This window comes from Rhincodon typus, chromosome 15, assembly GCF_021869965.1.
Source record: "Rhincodon typus isolate 14 chromosome 15, sRhiTyp1.1, whole genome shotgun sequence".
Lineage (NCBI taxonomy): Eukaryota > Metazoa > Chordata > Chondrichthyes > Orectolobiformes > Rhincodontidae > Rhincodon > Rhincodon typus.
The window spans coordinates 31,851,868-31,877,687 of record NC_063346.1 but is presented as its reverse complement, the minus strand read 5'-3'; the positions used below and the strand labels follow the sequence as shown (position 1 = coordinate 31,877,687).

General features: G+C 37.8%; 1 protein-coding gene across 7 annotated transcripts in view; it reads left to right on the top strand.

The window, feature by feature from the left end:
- znf536 (zinc finger protein 536) overlaps positions 1 to 25,820 on the top strand; it is a 551,541-nt gene that overhangs the window by 440,621 nt on the left and 85,100 nt on the right. The window contains exon 8 of one of the 7 annotated variants that reach the window (XM_048606052.1): positions 2,557 to 5,907. The exons of the other annotated variants lie outside the window; for them this stretch is intronic. Within the exon in view, the coding sequence (XP_048462009.1) occupies positions 2,557 to 2,561 (5 nt within the window). The 3' untranslated portion in view covers positions 2,562 to 5,907. Of the gene's footprint in view, positions 1 to 2,556; positions 5,908 to 25,820 lie in introns of those variants that run through there. 7 annotated transcript variants of the gene reach the window in all.

Genomic DNA, 25,820 nt, shown 5'->3' with positions numbered 1-25,820 from the left:
TGATACTAAAACTGATAGAAATCCACAGGGCAGTAACTAAACAAGATATTTAAATAATAATTTGTGAATATTACCTTGCCACTGAGACAATTTACAGCCTACCATGCCTAAAAAAGGTACAAGCTGTAAAAACTGTTGCGTAATCTCAATTTCATTGAGACTGAGTTCATAACGTAGTTCAATGCACATCTATTTACGAATCCACAAATTTGAAATATGGATGTGGATACAATTTCGTTTAAAAGACATTTGGATAAGTACATGAATAGGGAAGGTTTGAAGGGATATGGGCCAGGAGGAGGCAGGTTGGACTAGTTTAGTTTGGGATTATGTTCAGCATGGACTGGTTGGATCGAAGGGTCTGTTTCTGTGCTGTATGACTCTATAACTCTATGGTGTAATTCACCATGACAAAATGACCTGGAAATGCACACAATGGGGTGGTATGGCACTACACAAGTTGTTTATACATTACAGCATCATACATAGGAATACAAATCATTCTACACATGGCATTCTGTTGAAGTAACAGTTATAGTGCAGATACCTTCAATTATAACAGATTGAAAAGTAAGATCCCACAATAAGACACAAAAAAGACAGGAAACTTTCTGAAGAATATTTTTCTCCCTCAACATCTGTGAAAGGATTTTGTTAGTACATGAGCATAACTTTTACATGCGTTGTCATTCTGGGAGCTTTTGTGTCACAGAAGGGGTTTACCAATGACCGTGTAACACCACAAAGCCAACTTGAGTTGGTCCACTTCAAATGCAGTAACAATAACAATGGTTTTGTATTAATAACTGGCAAAATAGTAGTTAATTTTTTTGAGGATTGATTTGAGCCCAGGGAGAGGATGTGAGGGTCCTGGAGAGGCCAGAAGAGTACAGAACACCCAAAGGGAGAGGTAGGAAAGTGAACTTAAGGTTGGGGTGAATTGCCTGACCAGGAAAAAGGGTTAGTGAGGGAGGTGCCCCTAGACTTCTCTCATCTGGGGCCTCTGTCTATCCCTGGTCATTAATTGACAACTTAAGATCTTAATTGTGATGAGGACAGGTGAGCTGTCTAAGGCTTCTCCTGTCTTGTGTACAATTGCTAATAGGTCAAAGATGGGTGCAAGGTCAACAAGAAGACCTTCCAGAACATTTTATCCCAGCCATCAACCTCACCTGTTGAGCTGCCGGAAAAGGTCTGCAGAATTTTCCCTTTGGGTGTTGCACTTTGAAGGGATGAATGGGAGAATGAAGGAATTGTGCTGAAAAACCAGTTAGGACAGAAGCTGAAAGAGATGATAGAAAACTCAATTCTTATGAGGACCAGTTACTACTTTTAGATTTAAGTTAATTTTAAACAGTTCAATTCTTTCACAAATCTGACATTCCAAAGCAATTGCAAAGAGAGCTTTTTTTTCTAAATCCAGTCTTATTTCCAGAAATATTTATGGACCCAAGCACAGATTCAGAAGAGTCTTTTGTGGGTGAGGAAAGGTTTGGCTAAAGTCACCTTTGAAGGTTTGGGTGTCAATTAATGGAGATTGCTAATGATAGGAGAACAAATATTAGTAGAAATTATTAGTATCCACCACTAAAGACAAATTTAGGATTGATGTAGGGAAGCACTTCTTCACATATGGTAATGAATACTGGATTGACTTTGCAAATGATCTGGTGGAACCAAAAACTCTTGAATTACTTGAGAGAATGGATGGTGGATTGGGGAAACCATATGCTTATATGAATAAGATAGTTGTATAAGTTCCCTTACCTATGCGTGTCTTTGCATGCTTAAAGAAGGCCACAAATGCAGAAGTGGAACCAGTTATGAAACACTACTGTGCTTTATAATCACATTTTTGTTTTAAAGAAGTTGATGACTCTAACAGTTATTTCTAACCTGGCTCATTGAACCAAAGTATTGAGGGATAGACGTCATGTGCTGGGTATTAGTAAATATTTAAAATTCAGACTAATTTGGGTTTTGTGTACAGAGCACCTGAAAATTGCAGATTTCTGATTCTGAAGTTTTAATATATAGTTAGAAAACTGGCAACACCTGGAGTTTCTTTACATTGTAGAGGAACTTCCTTAGATTCAAGGAAAAAAATTCTGTTACAGTTGGATGGTCTTAGACGATAACTAGGACGTTTTCAGCAAGACCAGTTTATTCCCAGCCACAGTTTCCAAGGGGGGTCTTTATTGTTTAGGTGTCAAATGTGGAACTGAATTGCAGCCTGTTCCTTTTATATCTGTGTAAATTCCATGTGACATCTAAATGCTGAGTATTGCAATTATACAAGTATGGGATGCAATATCATTTTGTTGTAAATGTAGATGTTTCAATTGTAATTTAGTCTGCAATTATGTGATGGTAAGTGTTGTGGGTGCTTTATCATTCCTGTCTACTTTATTTGAGAATATTTTGACCTTTAATCTGAGATATTTGACTGGCAATTTAAAAATTGCACTGTCACAGCAATGTATTGTCCCACAGGGATGCTGGAAAAAAAATTGTAGTAGTACACTTCTACTCATGCAAATTTTCTGCTTGTTTAAGGTTAAAGACCCCTGTGCTGAACAATTTCCTGGGCCCCTGGACAGGACGCAGCTCCTGCAATGACAGTTTTTGAATTTAGAAACTACAGACAAGCATGTCACTGCAAAGAGCTCTGTGACTCAGTAGGAAAATGAAAATTGAGTGCAACATCACTGTCTTCTAATTAAATGGCAAATACAAAACTGAAGCCTGGACAATGCCTGCTATCAGTTAGATGATAATAGCTTGTAATTTGTGGTTAACAGCAAAATGGCGAACCAATAATGCTTGCCATTGACCTCCAAAGAAAGCTACACAAACAGATCTAGCACTCTGTGTGACAAGAACTATACCTTTCTGTTGATGTGCAGTTGCTTATAGCTGAGTTTAATCGGAATTCTGAACTTGGAACGGCAGTGATGTCATTAAAGCTGTACAAGGAGCCAATCACATTAAGGATTTTTCACAGTTAACCAACTGGGAACTGCAAAGCACTAATACTCAAACACACGTATTTATACATTTTACAAATAGCAAAAATAAAGATTGGGACATACAAGCTGAGTTAGAATTAAATGCCAACAAGTTTGGAAACATGCCTTTTGGTCCAACAAGTTCATAATGACCCTTCAAAGAATATCTCACCCAGACTCTACCCCTTACCTGATAACCCTGCATTTCTCATGGCTAATCCAACTGACCTGCATGTTTTTTGGACTATGGCAGGAAACCAGAGCACCCAGTGGAAACGGTGAGAATATGCAAACTCCAAACAGACAGTCCCCCAAGGGAGGAATTGAACCCAGTTTCTCTGGTCTGTGAGGCAGTGGTGCTTACCAATGAGCCACTGTGCAGCCCCAAGTTAAGTCAATAATTGAAATAGCATGAACAGACTTTAAAATTAAAACAAAAATAGGTTCTAAAACTTAAGTAAAAATTAATAGAAGAGACAATTAACAACATTCCATAATTTTTTTCAGGGTCAGATCAGTTGCTCAGCAGTATTTATTGGTCAGATTACTGTTTTAAGAAATGCACCTCATTGAGCAAAGCTTAACTTTCTAACATTTTCTAACAAGAGTTTGTCACATTTATAACAGAGCCAAAAGGGGAATGTTTTCACTAGATCAGTTGATTTCACTGATAGTCAGTTCTGGATCAGGTTAGGGGGTGGTGTTTGAATGGCAAATGACAGATGCCAATTTCAGGATTTTCACATTCGTTTACACTTGTACTTATTCCTACTATCATGGTCAGACTCTGAGGTGTAAATATGGTGAACCCTGCTAGCTTGCCATCACAAACCCTGCAATTTCTGGTCCTTTGTTAAATTTAATTTATATTTTTGTAACATTTGCAGTCCAACTGAGTCACAAAGCTAAAACCTATACATTAAAATAAAAAATATATATTTGTTATCAAACTGTGAATGCGTAAGCTGTAAAGTCCTGGGGTTGTCCATGCACCTGAATAACTCATATCAATGAGAAAAAATGTGGAATTTTATGATTTTATCAATCACACCAACCATTCAGCCTTGTAGTATTAAAGGCTCCTTACTGCTGTGTATATTTTAGTGCATACATCAATGTTCTAATTGAATGCAATGGTAACATGGTGCTTAGAATCCAGACTGTGCTCTTTGAACAGGTGCACAAGACTAGTGTGATTTCTCTATGTACAAGAATAGACGTAACATTTTTTTGTGAATTTAAAAGGATAGAACACAGTTGCTGGTAATGCCTTATAATAATAGCAGAATACCTGACACTAAAAGACAATTGAAAAATAATATTTTTCCCACTATTTAAGTCTCTTTAAGTGTGCTGAAGTCCAAGGATATTGTATTCTTTTTCAAAAATACAATCAGGCCTACAAACTCCTTATCAGCAGTTTGGAATATACCAGCTTGAAGCTTCACAAGCTAAATGCCTGATTCCTGTTGTGATTTGTGAAGGATGTGCCTGTACTTTCCTCTGGTCCGAAGGGCACATTAGCTGAAAAGCCAGTTTAAATGAAATCTTACCATTAATACTTTTGGTAACTGCTATTAAAATTGAACCAGCATCTGTTTCTTGGAATTTTAAATCTTGAAACCAGTTACTGTATATGTATTTGATTGAGCTAACTTCTATTCCAAGTAACCTGTAATGAGTAAGTGGGAAAACTTTCATAATATAAAATCAGAGCTTCCTACCACATAAACCTAGTCTCTAAAATGTATGGAAATTAAAGCCATATTTTCCTCCAGATTTCTGTTAAACACTTACCATTTGTCAATATGGTATATTTTGTAATTGATTCCAAGTTTTTATCAGTGTAATTCTCCATTATGTGTTAGTTAATCTGTGTGCTTAGCAACCTGAGTATCCACTTAGAAGGATCTAAGATAGGCTGCCACCATTTCCTTGAGAGTACATCAGTACCAGTCTAAGGCAGCTAATTAAACTGGAAAGTATCTTGCCTAGACCTTCAGCAAGCTGTAGTCAGTGTCTGATAGCTTTTTTTAAAAAAAAATATTTGTAGTTTATTAGGGAATATTTTCAAATAGAATTTATATTTGTCAATATATGAAGAATAACAACCATTAGCAGCTGCTTACTTTTCCCTGTGTCCACCTTAAGAGAGAATATGGCTTTAAAGAACAACAGGGGAGAAGTTCAACTTGCATGTTTTCCAATGTAAAATAAGATGCACAAAACCAAAACCAAATTCTGCATTGGCCTTTATTTGAATAAAACCTGTGAACTGTGGGTGCCAATTGGATGTCCTGATCCAGATTGCTTGTTGCTCAGGGGCAGATGAATTCCTATCAGCTCCCGAGCAAGCTAGCGGGAAGATCCTGTGAGCATTTCTGCTTCTACTGATCCTGCAGAAATGCAGCTTTTAAAAACTTTTGTGTCCATTTATTGAGCAGTCTTCAGGGGTCCTTTTAAAGTCCATTGGTTTGACTGTCTTCAGACCTGGTGCTATGGGGCAAACTTGGTCTGGTGCGAAGTCACCAATTTCTAGTTGAATTTTGCATTGGAGTCCAACAAGCATAGTAAGAATTCCACTTTTCAAATGGAAAGTTGTCTAACATCTATTACAAATGGGTGTCCTGGACATTTATAAGCTACCTACTTCCAATACTTTGATCCACTTGCTTCCAGGCTAGATCAGCTCTGTAATGTTGCTACCTAAAATGTGCAGTCCCTGAAACTATTTTATAGCTAAAAACAGGATAAAGCTAAATTGAATTTCTCCCCCGATATATGTTTCATGTGTTTAGAAGGTAACAAAACCAGAACAAGTTTCTTTAATAAAATTGTTGAAAATTAGTATGGTATGTAGGTTAAAACTGAATAATGTATTAAAAATATTTGACAATGACCGATGGGTAATTAGTGGTTTTGTGCTAATAGCCTGACACTGCATGTCCTATCAGATATTTTCTGACCTCTTTTCACAGCTATGGAGATACATATGAGTTTAGACCAGTTCTGAGAGCTTCATTTGTCTTGCTTTAACATCAAAACTAATATGAAAAAATCCATTAAAGAAACTCAGGCTGCCTGTTGATGTTTATCCACAAAAGCTATTATTAAAATCATACCAGTACTTTTTATCCACTGAATGATGATGTGAAAAATATAACCTAAATCCAAATGAACTCAGTGTCAGCAAGAAAATCAGTTTTTTTTTAGGAAACATTCTACTGAACACGGTTGTGTTATATTTGCATCTGTTGGCCTAGTTTGGCTTTTATTGCAACTATCAACTATTAACGTCAGCATCTTTCAACTTACATACTTAGAGAAAAGCACTTTTTCTTTTATTAAAACTCTAGAATATTAATACTTTGCTGTTGTCGGGAAGAATAACAGTAGCCAGCCCATAATGTTTTCAATTCTGATGTTAATCCTGAGAACCTTTTTAAGCTCGCAATTATCACATATGGTAACCTTTGAACTTTCAAACACCAATTTTATTTAAAAGTTGATTTATTCATAAGTAAATAGAATGCAGAGTGACTAAAGTGCAATGGTTCAAGAGGCAATTATGAGATTTTAAAGGACAAAAGCCTCAGTGTTGCAGCTTGTAAGAGCTCAGCAGTTACTGTACCTTTCAAAACTAGTATGTAACCATATCTGTTTTAAAAGAGTTATTCATATTACTTCCAAAGCATGAGAAACTCTTTCTCATTCCCACCACAGGAAACTCGAGCCTGAATTTAATGAGCTTCAATTGGAATGCGGCCTTTGAAAAGTACTACATTTGAAAAGTTGGAACATTAAATTTTGTAATGATGTAAAACATCTTCAACTTTTGACAGGACAATGGTGTGTATTGTGCTTTATGGGTCCAGTGGTGATTCAAAGGTCACTTTTTGTATGACTTCTCAGACAAGAGCAACAGTGAATGAAAATTTGGTTACAAGTGTGGAACTGTTTTATCTATCAATTTAGAAAGCAGCACAATAATGAAAAGACCAAAGAAGAAAGAGATGGAAAATAAAAAGCAAAGGAAGGTAAACAAATACAAAGTAGATAAGCCAATGAGATAGATGAAATTATGTGTCTCCATTTGTTACTCAAGTTAACCATTCCTTTTTAAATTGTATAGTAAATGAAATATTACACTGCAGGAATTGTTTCAAAAATGCACTGGCAACTTCACATCTCCTTGTTTAATACAATTAATACATTTTAAAGAATTTGCTGCTTTTACTGTTTCACTGCTCATCATTTATCAGTTTTCAGATGATAAATGCACATTTTTTAATGTTCTTTCATAGAACGTGACCACCATTTACAAGACTAGTAGTTATTGCCCATCCCTAATTACCCTTGAGAAAGTGGTGGTGATCTCCCTTCTTGAACTGCTGCAGTCCATTTAGTATAAGTACACTCACAATGCTGCAAGGAAGGCTGAACTTAAAAATAGGAGTCGGCCATTTGCCTAGTAAGTTTACTACGTCGCTCAATAAAATTATGACTGACCTGATGCTTAACTTTAACTTCAACTTCCTGCCTTATTCTAATAATACTTGACTCCCTTATCAAAAATCTGTCTAATACAACGTTGAATATATTTAAAACCCTGTCCCCACTGCTCTCTTGGATAGAGAATTCTATGATAAATGACCCTTTGAAAGAAGGAATTTCTCTTCATCACCGTCATAAATAGAAAACCATTACTTTGAAACTGTGCCCCCTCATTCTAGAATCCTCTGCAAGAGCAGACATCCTCTCAACTTCTATGCTGTCAAGCCCCCTCAAATTCTTATATCTATCAATAAGATTATCATTCATCCTTCTGAACTCCAATGAGAATAAAAGTCCAATATTCTTGAACTTTCCTTAATAAACAACACTTTCAATCCAGGAATCAACTTGGTGTATGCTGTCAGAACCACCTCCAACACAAATGTATCCCTCCTTAAATAAGATGAAAATTATGCACAGTACTCCACATGTAGATTCAATAGTAGCCAGTACAGTTGTAGCTAAACTCCTCTACTTTTATGTTCTATTGCCCCCTGCCATAGAGATCAGTATTCCATTTGCCTCCCTAACTTCTTGCTGTACCTGCAAGCCAACATTTTTGATACATATACAGAGATAACCGGATACCTCTGTACTGAAGCATTCTGCACACTTTTTCCATTAAAATAACATTCTGCTTCTATTCTTCCTACCAACATGAACATTTTTCAACGGTATATATCATCTACCAAAATTTTGTCCAGTCATTTGTCCTACCTATATTTCTTTGCAGATGGTGTCCTCCCTACAACTTGCTTTCTTACCAATTCTTGTATTATTAGCAAATTTGGCTAGAACACAGTCTGTTCTCTAATCCATATCTTTAATCAAAAATAATTGAGGACTTGAATAGTGGAGTTCTAGGATATTGACTCAGCAATAGTGAAGAAATGATGATATAGTTCCAAATCAGGATATTGTGTGGCTTGGAGGGTGGTTTGATGTTCCCAAACAATTGTTGCCCTTATTTTCTAGGTGGTCAAGTTTATATATTTAGAAAATGCTGTTGAAGGAAGCTTAGTAAGTTGCTGCCACTGTGTCAGTTAATTATTGTTTTTTTTTAAGTCATCTTTAAAAAATGGCCAAATAGCAGCCACAAAATTATGTATCCATGATTACTGCAATTCTGGAAAATACATCAAAGAGAAGAGCTTCGTGAATGAGGATAAGAATTGTTTATACTGTTAAAGTACATTATGGTTCAAAATGTTCGTTGCATCCCACTTCTTATTATTTCCTATTGATTTTTGTTTGAGCCCATATATCTCAGATTCAGTAATTTAGATTTTATCATAATTTACTCTTTTTTTAAAATCCAAAGTCACCTTGGTTCAATTGGTGGCACACATAGTTCCAAACTATTTTTAAGCTTCACTTCAAGACACAAGCCTGTAATCTAGGCCAGCAGATCACGTAATAGTAAGAAAAAAGATCTCAACATCAAAAGAGTTATTAAAGACTAAACTGAAGTTCTGTCCATCTGTCTCAATGATTTGTGAGAATTAAAAGTTCATGCAATATTATTCAAAGAAGAGCAGTATGTTGTCCTGGCAAGCATTTCTCCCTTAATTAATAACACAGGGTACATAGTAAGGTGGCTTATTTCTTTAATAGGTGGAACACATTTTTCAAACACAGACATCAAATTGCTAGATTTCAGTACTCTCACATGGTTGTGATGTGGTGTCTACCTAGATCTATTTTAATTCAACAGCAGTCATGTAGTATGCTCGAGAAAGTTCACATTGTCACAGTCTGTATAGAGATATTGTTGCCCTATTAATAATGTACATATACTGCAAACCACGTAAAAATAAGTCATTGAAATAAAGAGTAACTGCAGTGTCATTCATATTATGAATAACAGAAAGATGCCCAATAGTTTCTCTTTAAATTGACTAAAGATATAATCTTCAGCCTATTCAAGGTCAGTTCATATTGTTCCATTCATCCATAATGTTTTTTTGCAAACCTCTGTCTTCTCTAGGTAAAGCCTCAATACTATCTGCTTCTTGCTGGATTTCAGGGGGAGAAAACACTAAAATTGGAGGTACATGTGAAGTAGAGTCTGATTATTTCTGTAGTGATTAGTGCATTACCTGCAGGGAGTTGTATCTTCTCACAGCAAAAGAACCTCACTGTGTAAATTTTGATTTTTACCATTAATTATTTATCAATCATTGCACAGTGATCTCATCATTTTAATGTGAGTCACAATACAAAACTTCCTATAAACAATGGTCAGCACACATTGGCTCATGGCTCTTTGCTGCTAATTCAGTTGAATAAAGGTATGATTGAAAGAAATCCCAATCATAACTATTAGAAATGATTGTTTTTACCATCACTTGTATTCAGGTATAATGCAATAGGCTATATTTATTCTGTTACAGAAAATGTTATTACATATTCTTTTCCATCCACTCATTCATTGAACTGACCTAGCTCTTTATGTTTAACTAAGTTTAAAAAATGGCTTTTCATTAAGTCCATTTAATTCAACATGAAATGTACCAGTCATAACAAAAAGACCAACATTAGATGTAGTATTTAACCAATTGTTTCCACTGTTAATTCTTATAGTTTAAATTTGTTGCTATTAAAACACACAAACTCTAGAGCTTATTGTAAATAAAATAGTTCATTAAATTGGAGAATCAAAACAGCTTATTAAACCTCTATGAGGTCATTCCAAAACAAGCTGTTTGGAGGTTAGTTCCTGTGCTGTGACATTAGATACCATTTAAATTAGTGTCTAATGTGTGCACATGCTGGGAAATATCATTTTGTACTAAAAAAAACTTTAATCACAGCTCTGTTTTCTATTGTGAAGTCAGTCTCATCTCTAACAGCACATTATGCCAAAATAATCTTACACAATGAAGAATGATTTATTCTACTTTTACTTAAGGCAGACATTTATATACTGCATATAGGAGCTGCCTAAATGTAATACAATAATTTTCAAACAGTCATAAAAGCTTAATAGTTTGCTTCAGCACAATTATGACAACTTGGAGCTAGCTGACAGTACGCACAACAAACATTGAAATTAATTATTGTCAGTTGTGCTCTGGAGTGTGGATAGTCTTGGGATAAAAGACCCAAGACTATACCTGTGATGTGGCTTGGGCTGACTTGCACTGTTTCTGCAATAAATGAAGGTATGAAAGAATATTTGGCCACAATTTTAGTATTCATCAGGATATGAAGAGTACACCAGAAGAATAGCTGTATGGCAGTATGATCTGTTTCTTAGTTTCATTTCAATAAATAAGGTCTATAACTTTTGCTTACTAGTTAACGAAGAATTAATGGGCAGAGAAATTCGAGGCATGCCCCAAACAGACGAGACAACAGTATAATGACTGCTTTGTGCATTCGCCCAGGCAGACTGGAGTCCAAAGTTTTTATTGGTCCTCATTTAAATCTCACAGTCCAGCTTCATGCACCTAATACCAAATGTATCCCACTTGGCAGCAAGAGCGATAAAATCAGGCAGCTGTCCCATGGAGCCAGGTTGAGGTGAGGGAAAAAGCTCAGACAGGGACCTTGTGCATGTCAACAATGTGCCAAAAATTTACTCTAAGTCTACAAGGTGTACCAAATGCTGAAAATGTTCTTTGAGCAGTGTTCTTTACTGCTTATCAGGCTTTGCAATTCCTGCATACCGTGAACTTCACCCTTTAGTACCTGAACTGCATACTCAAGCTCCCATACTCAAAAGGTTCTTCATTTACAGATTTAAACAGCCTAAGACGTATATTCTCAGACAGCTAAAAATTGACAAGCCAATGTGAAATCTGGGGAGATTCTACAAAATTCAGAACTTTGTCTTCCATTTTCAGGCATAAAATAAACAATTGTAAATTTAGTTTCTTCTCTTGCAATATGTTCAGCATTTTACAGAATGGAGTTCAAGCCAGTGTCATTTTAATGATCATATATCAACAATATAAGAGTTGGAACTCTTTTTTCTTTGTTGATAAACATACAGAAACATACATAAAGCAGAGTGGATGGAGTGAGGAATGAACATTTGTAACATTGGGTTTAGTTCATCCACGATATTCATTAAATGCTGCTGGTTCCTTGGAGTTGAACATGACATCTGGCAGGTTAGCCAAGTCTTCAGATGGACTGAAAAACCCAATTTTTTGATTCAGAAATTCTTTTCACAGTGAGGGCAGATTGCCATGTGGGGAAAAGTAATATGTAGCCCCGTATTGGCCTCTTCCTCCCTCCTCTGACAATAAGAGACTCCCTAAATCTAAATTTCTTGGTGATGTCCAAAATAAAGAGATATTAGGAATGCACACAGGGAACAATGGACTGCCCTAACGCACAGATTTTCCTACTTTTCCAGGAGAAATATTCACCACCATCCTGGGAGACTCATGCCAATTTGGTATTTTGTACTGTCAATGGGAATATAAACGTTATAAAAGGCATGTTATAAAAACACGATTCCCTAAACCATGCATTTTTGACCTTGATACAGATGCAGTGTGACCTTGTTACGCCTACTTCTGTTAGTCACAATACACCAACAATTAAAAGAAATCAATAAGTTGTTGTTGAATGGCATTACCACTGAAACTTTATCAAAAAGATTTTGTTTTACTCATTCATTGACCTTGCATCGCAATATGGGTGGTAATTAATGCAGCCGAGTCTGACAGTAAACTATGTTTTGTTGGCTTTCTACATGGTGAGTCTCCCACTGCTGCTAGTTAAATCCATGGCAGCAGGAACATGTACAAATTAAGATCAAGAGTAAACCATTTGGTTTCTCAAGCCTGCTCAGCCACTCAGTGAGACTGTTTGTAACTGCAATTCTATATCCCTGTCTATGCTAATAACATTTCACTCCCTAGTTAGTCAAGAATCTATCATAGGAACTGGAGTAGGCCATTCAGCCCCTTGAGTCTGTTCTACCATTCAGTGAGCTGAAGGGTGGCAGAGTGGCTCAGTAGTTAGCACTGCTGCCTCACAGCACCAGGGACCCAGGTTTGATTCCATCCTCAGGCAACTGTCTATGTGGAGTTTGCATACTCTCCCTGTGTCTATGTGGGTTTCCTCCCACAATCCAAAGATGTGCAGGTTAGGTGAATTAGCCATGGGAAATGCAGGGTTACAAGGATAGGGCAGTGGGTGGGTTTGGGTGGGATACTCTTCGGGGGGTCGGTGTTGATTCAATGGGCCAAATGGCCTGCTTCCACACTGTAGGGATTCAGTGATTCACTGAGATCATGGCTGATCTGTGGCCTAACTCAATATATCTGCCTTTGGCGTATATTCCCCTTAGTACCGTTGCTTAACAAGAGAATTATCCGTCAGATTGAAAATTAGCAACTGAACTAGCATCAACTGTCATTTGTGCAAGATAGTTCAAAACATCTACCACCTTTTGCATGTGGAAGTGCTTCCTAACACCTCTCCTGAATGGTCTGGCCCTAATTCTCAAACTATGCCTCCTAGTTCTAAAATCTCCAATCAATTGTTTCTTTATCTACCCTTTCTTTTCTTGTTGATATCTTGAAGACTTCAATCAGATCACTCCATTACCTTCTAAATTCTACAGAAACAAGTCTAGTTTGTATAATCTCTCCTCACATCCGAACCCTCCCCCAAAGTCCAGGTATCATTCTTGTAAACCTACATTGTACTCCCTTCAAGGCCAATATATTCTTCCTAAAGTGTGGTGCCCAGATTTGCTCACAGTACTCCAACTGGGGTCTAATCAGGGTTTTGTACAGCTGCAGCATTACATCTGTGTCCTTATACTCCAGTCCTGTAGATATAAAGGCCAGCATTCCATTAGACTTCTTGATTGTTTTCCACACCTATTTGTGGCATTTTAAAGATCTATGCACCTGATCCCTCAAGTTTCTTTGGATTTCTGCTGTATTTAACTTCATACCATCTGGAAAGTAACCTGATCTATCCTTTTTTGATCAAACTGGATAACCTCACACTTGCTGACATCGAAACCCTTCTGCCACAGTTTTTGCCCATTCACCTAACGTAGAAACATAGAAAATAGGAGCAGGAGTGGGCCATTCGACCCCTCGAGCCTGCTCTGCCATTCATTGTGATCATGGCTGACTATTGAGCTTGATACTCTAATTTATCTACCTCTTTCTTGAAAACACTACTTTCAACTACTTTCTGTGACAGTGAATTAAATAGACTCACCACAATGTCATTGATAAAATGTCATCTCATTCTCAGTCCTCAGTGGTTTACCACTTCTGTTTAAACTATAACCCCTGGTTCTGCTCTTCCCCATCAGCAGGAACATCCTTTCTACATCTAACCTGTCTAATTCTGTTGGAATGGTATGGATTTCTATGAGATCCCTCCCTAATTGTTCTAAACTCCAGTGAATACAAACCTAACCTATTCAATCTCTCCTTGTATGTCAGTCCTGCCATCCTAGGAATCAATTTGGTAAACCTTCACTGCACCCCCTCTATAGCGAGAACATCCTTCCTCAGTTATGGAGACCAAAACTGCACACAATATTCCAGGTGTGGCCACTCCAATGCTCTGTAAAATTGCAGCAAGACATCCTTGTTTCTGTACTCAAATCCTGTCACTAAGATGGCCAAAATACAGTTTGCCTTCTTTGCTGCCTGCTGCACCTGTACACTTACTTTCAGTGACTGGTACACAAGGACACCCAGGTCACATTGAACATTCTCCTATCCCAATTTACAGTCATTCAAATAATAATCTGCCTTCCTTGTTTGAATGGTACCTAGTCTATTAATGTTCCTTTGAAATTTTATGTTATCATCTACATGGTCTGTTCCCTGCCTTAAAATATTCAGTACACTTGCTTCCATTCTTCTCTGGTGAATCCAGCCCCAAGACTCTTCTCTGAGAGAAAGAAGTTCTCCTCACCTTCAACCTTTACTTTTAAACTGTGTCCCCTGGTTCTAGTCTCACTGACAAGGAGACCGTACTTCAGGTGTGATCTCGCCAGTGCTGTGTACAACTTTAGTATAACACCTTTACTTTTATATTTCATTCCTCTTGCAATAAGGAGCAGCCTTCCATTTGATTCATAGACACTTGCCGGACCTCCATATCAGCTTTTTATTATTAATATACTAAAGACAACCAAAACAATATTATATCTGAAATAAAACAAAGCTAGCCTCATGGCAACCATGTAATCACAGTTGATTGTTGCAAAAAAAACAATCAGGTTCAGTAGTGTCATTCAGGGAAGAGAATCTTTTATCATTATCTGGTCTGGCGTACATGTGACTCCAGACCCAGAGCAATGAATATGACATTTAGCCATTCTTTGAAATAGTATTCAGTTTGAGGACGATTAAGGATGGCAATAAATGTTGGCTTAGCCCACATCCTATATATGAATAAAACAAATCCCTTTGTACCTCTAGACTTCTACAATCGCTCACCATTTAATTATTATCCTTTTTTTATTCATTCTGGCAAAGTGAAAAAGTTCTCTGCATTATTCTCGGATGTTTTTCCACTCAGTCAGCCCATCTATACCCTAATGCAGCTGCCTTATGTCGTCTTCACAACTTCCCTTCCTGTCTTTGCAGCATCAGTAATGATGCAAAGGGAGGCAATGGCCTAGTGGTATTATTGCTGGACTGTTAATCCAGCGACCCAGGTAAAATTTTGGGGACTTGGTTTTGAATCCGGCCATGGCAGATGGTGGAATTTGAATTCAATAAAAAATATCTGGAGTTAAGAATTTAATGATGACCATGAATCCATTGTCGATTGTCAGGGGAAAACCCATCAGGTTCACTAATGTCCTTTAGGGAAGGAAACGGCCATCCTTACCTGGTCTGGCCTGTATGTGACTCCAGACCCACAGCAATGTGGTTGACTATGAACTGCCCTCTGGGCAATTAGGGATGGGCAATAAATGCTGACTTAGCCAGTGATGCCCTCATCCCATTAATGAATAAAAAAATTTAGTGACAGCATATTTGGTTCATGCGTTCATCTAATTGATATAAACTGTAAGTAGTTGAAATCTCAGCACAGATCCCTCTGGTATTCTCCTGCTGCAGTTTGCCTACCTGAAAAAGACTCTTTATGCCTATTTTCCATTTCTTGTTGGCTAGCCAATCCTTTATATATACATATGTTAACCCTTACATCCTAGGTCTCATTTTGCTTTGATGTGGTATATTATCAAATGCCTTCTGGAAATCCAAGTACACTAAATTCAAAGGTTGCTTCTTACTTCAAGAATTTGAATAAATTTCATAGAAACCCTACAGTGTGGAAACAGGCCCTTTGGCCTAACAAGTCCACACTGACCATCCCCCCTAGACCCATCCCCCTATAACCCACACATCCATGAACACTACGGGAATTTAGCATGGCCAATCCACCTATCCTGCACATCTTTGGACTGTGGGAGGAAACCAGAGTACCTGGAGGAAACTCACGCAGACACGGGGAGAATGTGCAAACTCCACACAGACTGTCGCCCAAGGGTGGAATTGAACCTGGGTCCCTGGCACTATGAGGTAGCAGTGCTAACCACTGAGCCACCCCAATTTGTCAAATGTGATTTAGTTTTCACAAAACCATGTTAGCTCTCCCTGATTGCATCTACCATCTCCACAGCAATTTCTTTTTAGTCTCTATGATTACATCCATCAGAAATTGGGACTTGCTAGTTTTTAGTTCTAATATTTTTTCAGTACCTATTCTCTGATGATTGCAATTGTTTTCAGCTCCTCACTGTCTTTCCCAATTCATAATTATTTCTGGAATATCTTTGGATCCTTTCTGGTGAAGACAAATACAAAAGGATATCCAATTCATCCACCATGTCTTTATTTTCCATTATTAATTCCTGAGACCCTGGAGGACTAAATCTGACTTTACTTATGCTTTTTCTTCTTAAAAACCTGTGGAAATACTTGGTGTATGTTTGTATATTAAACTTTGCTAAAAGGAAACTAGAAGTGAAGCTTTTCATCTTGCGCTTATCTGAACTAGGGCTTAGGAAACAGACTTTTTGAAGGTTGGGGGAAGAGACGTCAAATTAAACAGGAAGAAAGAGGGCGCTGATTAGTTGGGCCATCATTGGAATGGAGATACAGCAAGAGCAATTAACTGTCAATCTTAATTCCCAGACCAGGCAGGTAGATTCTGATTAGTCAGCTAATTGCCATGGAGGTACAGGAGAGTTCAGCTGGCTCCATGATCCCTTCTTTTGAAAAAGGTGCAATGGATGTATAAATTCCTTTAGCATGGATAAAACAGGGCTGTTTAGGTATGCAGCTTCTAGCATATGCAAAAACATCACAATGTGGGCCTGGCTGATGATCTTACACTAGTTTCTGGTTTAACTCTTAGCACCAACCAGATTATTTAATAAATGATTTCCAATTGTAGAAGGTTTGCAAGCACAGGCTGGTTGAGCACAAGTGACCTGCTACCAGCTATGAATGATTAATGGTGCGTGGTGTTTGATATGTTCCCCCAGTTACTGAGATGTATGGCCTACATACCTGGCATCACACTGGCACTGAAACTCTTCTATCGTGTTTCTCATTTGTGCTTAGGCAAATATCTTTTTGGCTTGTTGGCAGGATCCAGTTACTGAATTTAATGCTGACATACTGACAGCATGAAACAACTACCTACACCTATTGTTCAAATTTTTGAGACACATACCTTTTCACGATAATTTAAGGTAATCTTGGCAAAACTCTGTGTCAAAGGTAGTGGATGTAAGCCTGTTAATGAGTTTTTACAATACACAGTGAGTGATGATTTGATTATGAAATCTGTTATCATGCAGAGTAGTTTTGATATTTTGTATCTTAGTGTCAAATCTGTAAGATAAGCAGATAGTCAGGGCTATATTCACAATGTTGCCAATAAGATTGATCTTGTAGCAGATGGAACTGTGGGAATTCCAATGTATATATTAAGTAGTGAACGTCCACTTTCAGTAGAAAGTAGTTAAAATTTATTTTCCGACTTGTTAACTAATACAGGAACTAAACTAATACCAAAAGCCAATATACGATCATAATCCGGGACCCCAGTTTTTGAGGTATTTGCTTGTGCTAAAAGCTACATACTTAAATAATCATGACAGTTATATGGGCAAAATGAATGTGCGTAGATATTACACCTTTTTCGTAACAAGGTATCATGGAGATAGCTAACCTCTGCTGCATCTCCGTGGCAATGAATTGACCAATCAGGACCTACTTGCCTGTTCTGAGAATTAAGATTGACAGTTAACTGTTTTGTTGTATCTCTGTGCTAATGATGGCCCAACCAATCATCACCCTCTTTTAATTCTGTATAAAATAGTACCTTTCTTCCCCAAGGTTATTTCTCGCATTCAAGTTCTTGAGTGCAAGACAAAAAACTTCAACTTCTAATCTTTTAATAATATTTGAGTTCTGTACTACCAAACTTTTTTTTGTATTTCTAGCTTTCTTTTGTATGATCATTTCTCTCTCATTATTGTACTTTTAGCCATTCTTTGCGGAGCTTTATATTCTGTCTAATCTTGCATGAAGCCATTGATCTTTACACAACTATACATTTTTCTTTCAATTTGATACAATCTTTAACTTCCTGAGTTAGCCGTGCATGTTGCATCCTTCCCATACAGACTTTCTTTCTCACTAGAATATATCCTCGTGATCTGAGTGTTCTGAAATATCTCTGTAAATATCTACTACAATGTTATGTTTTTATACATTTATGGAATGAGGGTCAAGCTAGGATTTTTTTTAGTGTTATTTAAGAGTCAATAACATTGCTGTGATTTTGGAGTCTGGTAAATTTCATTTCCTAATAGACATTAGTGAACCAGATGGATTTTTATGATAATCAGAGTGCTTACATGTTAATTATTAGGTCAAACTCTACTGATCTATCCCTTATCCTAAATTTTCCAGTTCACATTAGTTAACCCTTGTCTTAATTTCCTCAAATTATCTTTATGTTTAAAATAACTGGCCTGAGGCCCACTCTTCTCTTCCTCAAACTGAATCTGAAATTCAGTAATATGATCACAGTTACCTAGGGGCAACTTTACAATGAAATCATTAATTATTCTAACTCATTGCATGTTACCAGATCTTGTTTGACTCCTATCTAGCTGGTGGTAGATCAGGCTACTCTCAGAAAATGTGCCAAAACCAGTCTGTGAAACCATCTTCAGGCTACATTTGCCAATCTGATTCATCATTGGAAAACAGTGGCCAGATTGAATAGAGTCAGCATGGATTTTCAAGAAGGAAATCATGCTCGCAAAAGTATTGGAATTTTTCAAGCATATAACTGGTAGAGTTGATGAAGGAGAGCCAGTGATTGTGGTTATTTTGGACTTTCAGAGGGCTTTAAACAAAGTCCAAGAAACATAAGAGAATAGTGTGTGTAATTAAAGTGCATGGGATTGGAGGTAGTGTATTGAGCTGGATAGAAAACTGGTTCACAGACAGGAAACAAAGAATAGTAATCAACAAGTCATTTTTTGAATGGCAGTCAATGATTAGTGGATTTCTGCAGGGATCAATGTTAGGACACCAGCCATTCACAATATATATTAATGATTTGGATGAGTGAACTAAATGTAATATCTCTAAATTTGCAGATGACATAAAGCTGGGTGGGAGGGTGAGCTGTCAGGTGGATACAGAGATATTTCAGAGTGGTTTGGACAAGCTGAGTGAGTGAACAAATACATGAAAGTTGTAGGAAAATGTAAATATATGTGATGTCATGGATTTGGTAGCAAAACTAGGAAAGCAAATTATTATCTGAATGGCTGTAAATTAAGAGAGGGAAATGTGTAACATGACCTTGGTGTATTCATACACCAGTTACTAAAGGTGAGCATGCAGGTAAGGCGGGGAGTTGGCCTTTATAGCGAGAGGGTTCAAGGAATGTCTTGCTGCAATTATGTAGGGACTTGGTGAGACCACACCTGCAATATTGTGTGCAGTTTTGGTCTCCTTATCTGAGGAATAGTGTTCTTGTTATAGATAGAGTGTAGCAAAGTTTTACTTGACTAATTCCTGGGATGGCAAGATTGACATACGAAGAGAGGTTCAATTGTTTAGGATTATATTCATTGGAGTTCAAAAGAATGAGGTGAATCTCATAGAACATAGAACATAGAATGTAGAGCAGTACAGCACAGTACAGGCCCTTTGGCCCACGATGTTGTGCCGACCTATTATCCGACTAAGATCAATCTACCCTGCGTACCCTACATTTTACTATCCTCCATGTGCCTATCCAAGCATTGCTTAAAAGTATCTAAAGTATCTGACTCCACTACCATTGCCGGCAGCGCATTCCACGCACCCACCACTCTCTGTGTAAAGAATCTACTTCTGACATCTCCTCTATACCTTCCGCCAATCACCTTAAAATTATGTCCCCTCATAATAGTCATTTCTGCCCTGGGTAAAAGTCTCTGGGTATCCACTCTATCTATGTCTCTCATCATCTTGTACACCTCTATCAAGTCACCGCTCATCCTTCTTGGCTCCAATGAAAAAAGCCCTAGCTACCTCAACCTTTCCTCATAAGAACTGCCCTCCAGTCCAGGCAGCATCCTGGTAAATCTCCTCTGTACCCTCTCTAAAGCTTTCACATCCTTCCTATAATGAGGTGACCAGAACTGAACACAATATTCCAAATGTGGTCTAACCAGGGTTTTATAGAGCTGCAGCATAACCTCGTCGCTCTTAAACTCAATTCCCCTGCCAACGAAAGCCGACACACCATACACCTTCTTTACAACTCTATCAACTTGGGTAGCAACTTTGAGTGATCTATGGACGTGGACCCCAAGATCCCTCTGTTCCTCCACACTGCCAAGAATCCTGCCATTAACCCTGTATTCTGCATTCAAAATCTCACAGAAACATATAAAATTCTAGCAGGACCAGTCATTCTAAGGGTATGGAGTAAATCTTTTAGGACAGAGACAAGGAGAAATTTCTTAGAAATTATCATGGAATCCCCAGAGTGAGGAAAGAGGCAATTTGGCCCATCGACACTGCACCAACTCTGTAAAGGACATCTCAACCAGTCCCTACCCTATCCCCATAATTCCACATTTGGCATGGCCAATCCACCCAACCTGCACACCTTTGGACTGTGGGAGGAAACCAGAGTGTCCAGCAAAAACACACACAGACACAGGGAGAATATTCAAACTCCACATAAACAGTCACCCAAGGCTGGAATCATCAGGTCCCCGGCACTGTAAGGCAACAGTGCTAACCAGTGAGCCACATGTTGCCCCTTCCTTCACCGAGAGAATGGTGAGCCTGTCTAATTCACCACCACAGAAAACATTCTAGGCCAAAATATTGTATGTTTTCAAGAAGGAGTTGGAATGAACATGTGGGGAAAAGGATCAAAGGATATGAGGGCAAAATAGTCAATTGAATTAGATGAGCAACTTTGAACAAAATAAGTGGTAGAGCAGGTTCAAAGGGCCAAATGGCTTATTTCGCTCCTATTTTCAATGTTTCTATTCAATCCATATTTAGACTAAAATCATTCACTATTTTGCTGTTCCTTTGTCACAAACCTGTTATTTCTTCCTGTGTACCCAGGTATGCAGTATCATTGATATTCAATAGCCTAAAAATAACTTCCACAAGTTTTCTATCTCTACTATTTCTGATCTCTACTCAAACTAATTCTGTACCTCAATCTCCAAGTTCAGATCAGCTCTCTCTTTTGCACCATCCTTATTTAACAGACCTTCACCTTTTCCTAGCTTTCTGTCATTCCAACATTTCAAGTTACCTCGAATATTCAAGTCCCCATTATGTTCATCTTGTCATGTGTTGATAATATTTTTAAAATCTTACATTTTTATTTCTATTTGTGCTGTCAGTTCATCTGTTTTGTTATGAATGCCATATTTCAAACCAATTTCTCCAACACCAATGTTTGAGCCAAACATTTAACTCTCTAATCATATTTATCCTATGTTAATTTGGTTGTAATTCAGTAGTAATGCAAAGGTTATTACGTTTGAGTTTCTGATTTTTTTAATTAGCTTCTCACACTCCCTCAGCATAAATTCTTTCCTAGTTCTATCTACCGTGTTTGTACCTGTGTGGACCACAACTACTACATCATCGTCCTCCCACTCGAAGACTCTCTCCAGCCCAAGGCAATATTCCAAACTCTACCAGGCTCCTCACTGTCAGCTGTAGAGAACTGTGAATATACAGTGATTTTACTATCCCCTACAATAGCTATATTCCTATTAACTCATTCTGCTTGAATGGCTTTGGGTACCATGGTGCCATGGTTAGTTTGCTTATTCACCTTGCAGCCAGTTTTTTTCATCCATACAGTCTATAAGAACCTCAAACCTTTTGTCAAGTTGCAAGGACTGGGGCTCCTCTACTTCTATCTTCTCAATCCTCATGCCAGCCGCACTTGCAGTCATCCCACTGTATCCTTGATTACTGATGAAATTCAAAGAACCTATCCTAAGGAATCTGACTGCCTTATGCAACAATCCAAGTAACTGAGTTCTGCTGAAGGGTCGCCAGACCTGAAACGTTAACTCTGATTTCTCTCCACAGATGCTACTGGACCTGGTGAGCTTTTGCAGCAATTTCTGTTTTTGTAACTTGCCCTCTCCCTGATGCATCACAACATCTGCACATTGTCCCCAACCCAATGACCCTAAGTCAAAACTCCTTGAACCACAGGTTATTGCTGCAGATATGTTTGCCCTCAATCAAACATTCTGCAGTCACAATACATAAGTTGCCCTGCCATATTTATTATGTTAATTAATGTATTATTTTCTTTATTAATTAATTTAGTGGGCATTATTTGTCCACATTGAGGGCAGGGTGGGAAGACTTTCTATGAGCCTTCCTACCCAAGAATTAATCTGTGCAGAGCCCAGAAGATGGTAGTGACCCACCCTTCCACCTGAAATTACGCATTGCTTGTCTCCAAAGTCACGTTCGGGGAAACACTTTAAATTCTGTTTTATATCTACTAACTATCCACTGATATCCTACAATGGTTTCTCTTCTGTCTTATGACCATTCCCTGCAATATTGACCATGGATCTATACTCGATCCTCTTTTATTTCACATCAACATGTTGCCATTTTATGACATTATCCAAAAACCTAGTTTCAGTTTCCACACGTGCATTGATAACACCAAGATCTATCTCCCCTCCACATCTTTCAGTCCCTAAACTATTGCTGGCTGCTTGTTTGACATCAAGTACTATATGAGTAGGAGATTCACCTTACCACATGTTGGGAAGACCAAAGCCATTGTCTTCAGCTGCTGCCAAAAATTAACAATCAGATTCTCAACATCAAGAAAAAATTGTCAAATTTTTGGTTTTATATAACAAATTCCGAATCTCATCAACGAGTGGTGACCACATTAATCCCAGACATTTGCATCTCATTGTTAGCTAAGCTCTCCTCATTTCTATGCAGCACCCAATTTTTCACTCCTTCCCTGACAAGCGAGATTCACTAATTCTTGACATGCATGTCAGAGTGGTTTTCAGTGTTATCTGAAGAAGCGTCAGTGGATCTGAAATGTTAACTCTGATTTCTCTCCACAGACCTGCTGAGATTTTCCAGCAATTTCTATTTGTGTTTCTGCTTTGCACTGTCTGCAGTTCTGGGTTTTTTTATGTCAGAGTGGTTACCCAGCAGCAGCAGCAGCTTAAGGTCTTATGCTTTTAGGGTCTTTGGATAACTCAACCTTTATCACAACATCTCTGCATGACTATGAACACCCTCTTTTTCAATCTTCATCCAATTAAGCAACTATAGACAAACCACCAGCCTCAACACATTATCATGGCTGCTTTCAGATCGACTCACGCATCATTTCAGCCGTTCAAGAGTTCACCTTGGACCTTAGGAACATTTAGAGTCACAGCAAATCTTCAGCTGCCAAGTTCCTAGGTGTGTGTGTGTGTGTGTGTGTGTGCGTGTGTGTGTGCGTGTGTGTGTGCGTGTGTGTGTGTGTGTGTGTGTGTGTGTGCGTGCTTGTTCGTTTCTTGGAGGTCATGATGAGTATTAATAATAGTCAGAAATCCATACATAGAACAAGTAGCTCCTGATCTTGAGTTCTTGCCACTCTAACTTTGACAGCACGGTAATGTTTGGTGTTCTTCCCCTGTTCTTAATACTCTCTCTGTTTCAATCTTCTGTCTTGTTCAGCAAAGGGAGAGAAGTGAGAGTGAATGTTTCCTACAAACAAGAGTGTACATGTCTATGCTTCTGCTTGATGTGCAAATACATCATACCTCTATTTCCTTTAAACCTGCCTCAAGAACCAAACTTTTAACCATCATCCTAACATTTGCTTAAATACTTCGATGTTAAATTTTGTTTTTTTGAAAAAGAAACTGTGAAAACCTTAGGAACTTTGACTATGATGCAGACATTATACGAATACTTGCTATAATTTCTATAAGCTATAACACATCCAAAAAGATTGTCCTTGTTGTTTAAGACAGTTAATACATGAATGGGTTGACTGACATCATAAAATAAACTTCGCCTATCAGGATATGAAATACTGTTCCTGGGAGGAGTTTGTCAGTTCCAGAGTTTTTAAGTTGTTGTTCTTAGTGGTAAGTTCTATGTAACCACTCAATAATGTATACATGTTCTTATGTATAGCCTATGGTCTCACAAGAGACTGTAATGTAACTCGGATATAATACAACTAGCTAGTAAATGCTATGTAACACACTCACTTTGTTCAACAAGACTAAGCCTCTCTTCTGCTGAAGACTCTGTGCAGGCATTCTTCCTTAATTGGTATCAATAATTTAGAACAATACCAAGAAGAATGATTGGTGGCAGTGAATCTCCCTAGGTCATCTCAGATAGTATTGATGGACATAACAGTAACATATACTCAACCTTCATGGATCTATTTATTCAGAGGGATTGGATCAACTGAAAGCACAGAGATACATATAAGATACTCATCTTTTCTATCCAATCATTTGGAGCCAAAGAGCATTGATTATTTTGAGTGACATCTGTAGTCTGTAATGAGGTCCTGTACTGAATCAGTGCAAGGTAAATCAGGAAGAGAAGAACATCTGTACTAACTGTATATAATTTAGCTGGTTATAATTTTCTGCTTCTGATTAAACATTCAGCATTGTGGGAGACTGCTTGGTCCAATATGACCCTTTTATGCTTGTGGAAATATACACCCATTTTGAAAATACCAAACTATTAATTACCTCAGAATCTGTAAGCAGAGCCAAATCACAGAACAGTTTTTTATAAATGTGCATTTGTTTTGAGTGTATTTGCCTGTTAAGTAGAAGGGGAAAGGTAACTAGGCATATTATATCCACTGGTTACTCTATAGATATTGAACAAGCTGTGACTTTTTTTTAGAAAGGCAGAAACTTTCATTTGTAGAGCACTATTATAATGAAAAGCATTTCTAGGCACTTCAAAATTACATTCAGGAAAATTCCAACCTAAAGGAAAAATAGTAGGAGTAATGACAAATTAATCAAAGATGGGTTTTAAGGAGGGTCTTAAAGATGGAGATGGTGGAGAGGTTTAAGGAAGACGGCCAATCTAGAATCTAGACAACTGAAAGCACAGTGCAAATGATGTGGTGAAAGAATCTCAAGATACTTAAGAGGCCAGAATTAGAGAAACACAGAGTCTGCAGGACTGGTCTAGGAAATGGTGATAAGAGCATGAAGATGAGAGTTTTGTATTTGAGATTGTGGAGGGCCAGGAACCAATGTCAGTTAGTAAGTGGCCCACTTCAAACCAATTCAAGTGATACAACTGGAAAGGATGCCTCATTTGAGTTTAATGATAGGACTGTGAGATCATTCTAATTTAGCAAGTCAGCAGGAGGGAGCCATTTGAAGATGACTTGTGTGGTCAGCAATGTTGAATGATGTAGAAAGATTAGAGAGCATGAAGAGAGTTAGTGCACCACAGTCACAGCTCAAATGATGTAATCTATGCCTTTGATTGTGTTCCTGTGTTATGGAATGGACAGAAACATGATTGGGGAGATTCAAACGTGAAGCTCTGGGAAAGATGAACATGCCTTTTAGAGGAGGTAACAAGCTTAATGAATTTAAAGATGTCAGAGGTTACAGATGGGACTATAGTTTGTGTCAACAGAGGAAGAGGTGACAGTGAGCAGCTTTGAAAGGAAAGCAACAGTACTTGAGAGAGATAACAAGGTGTA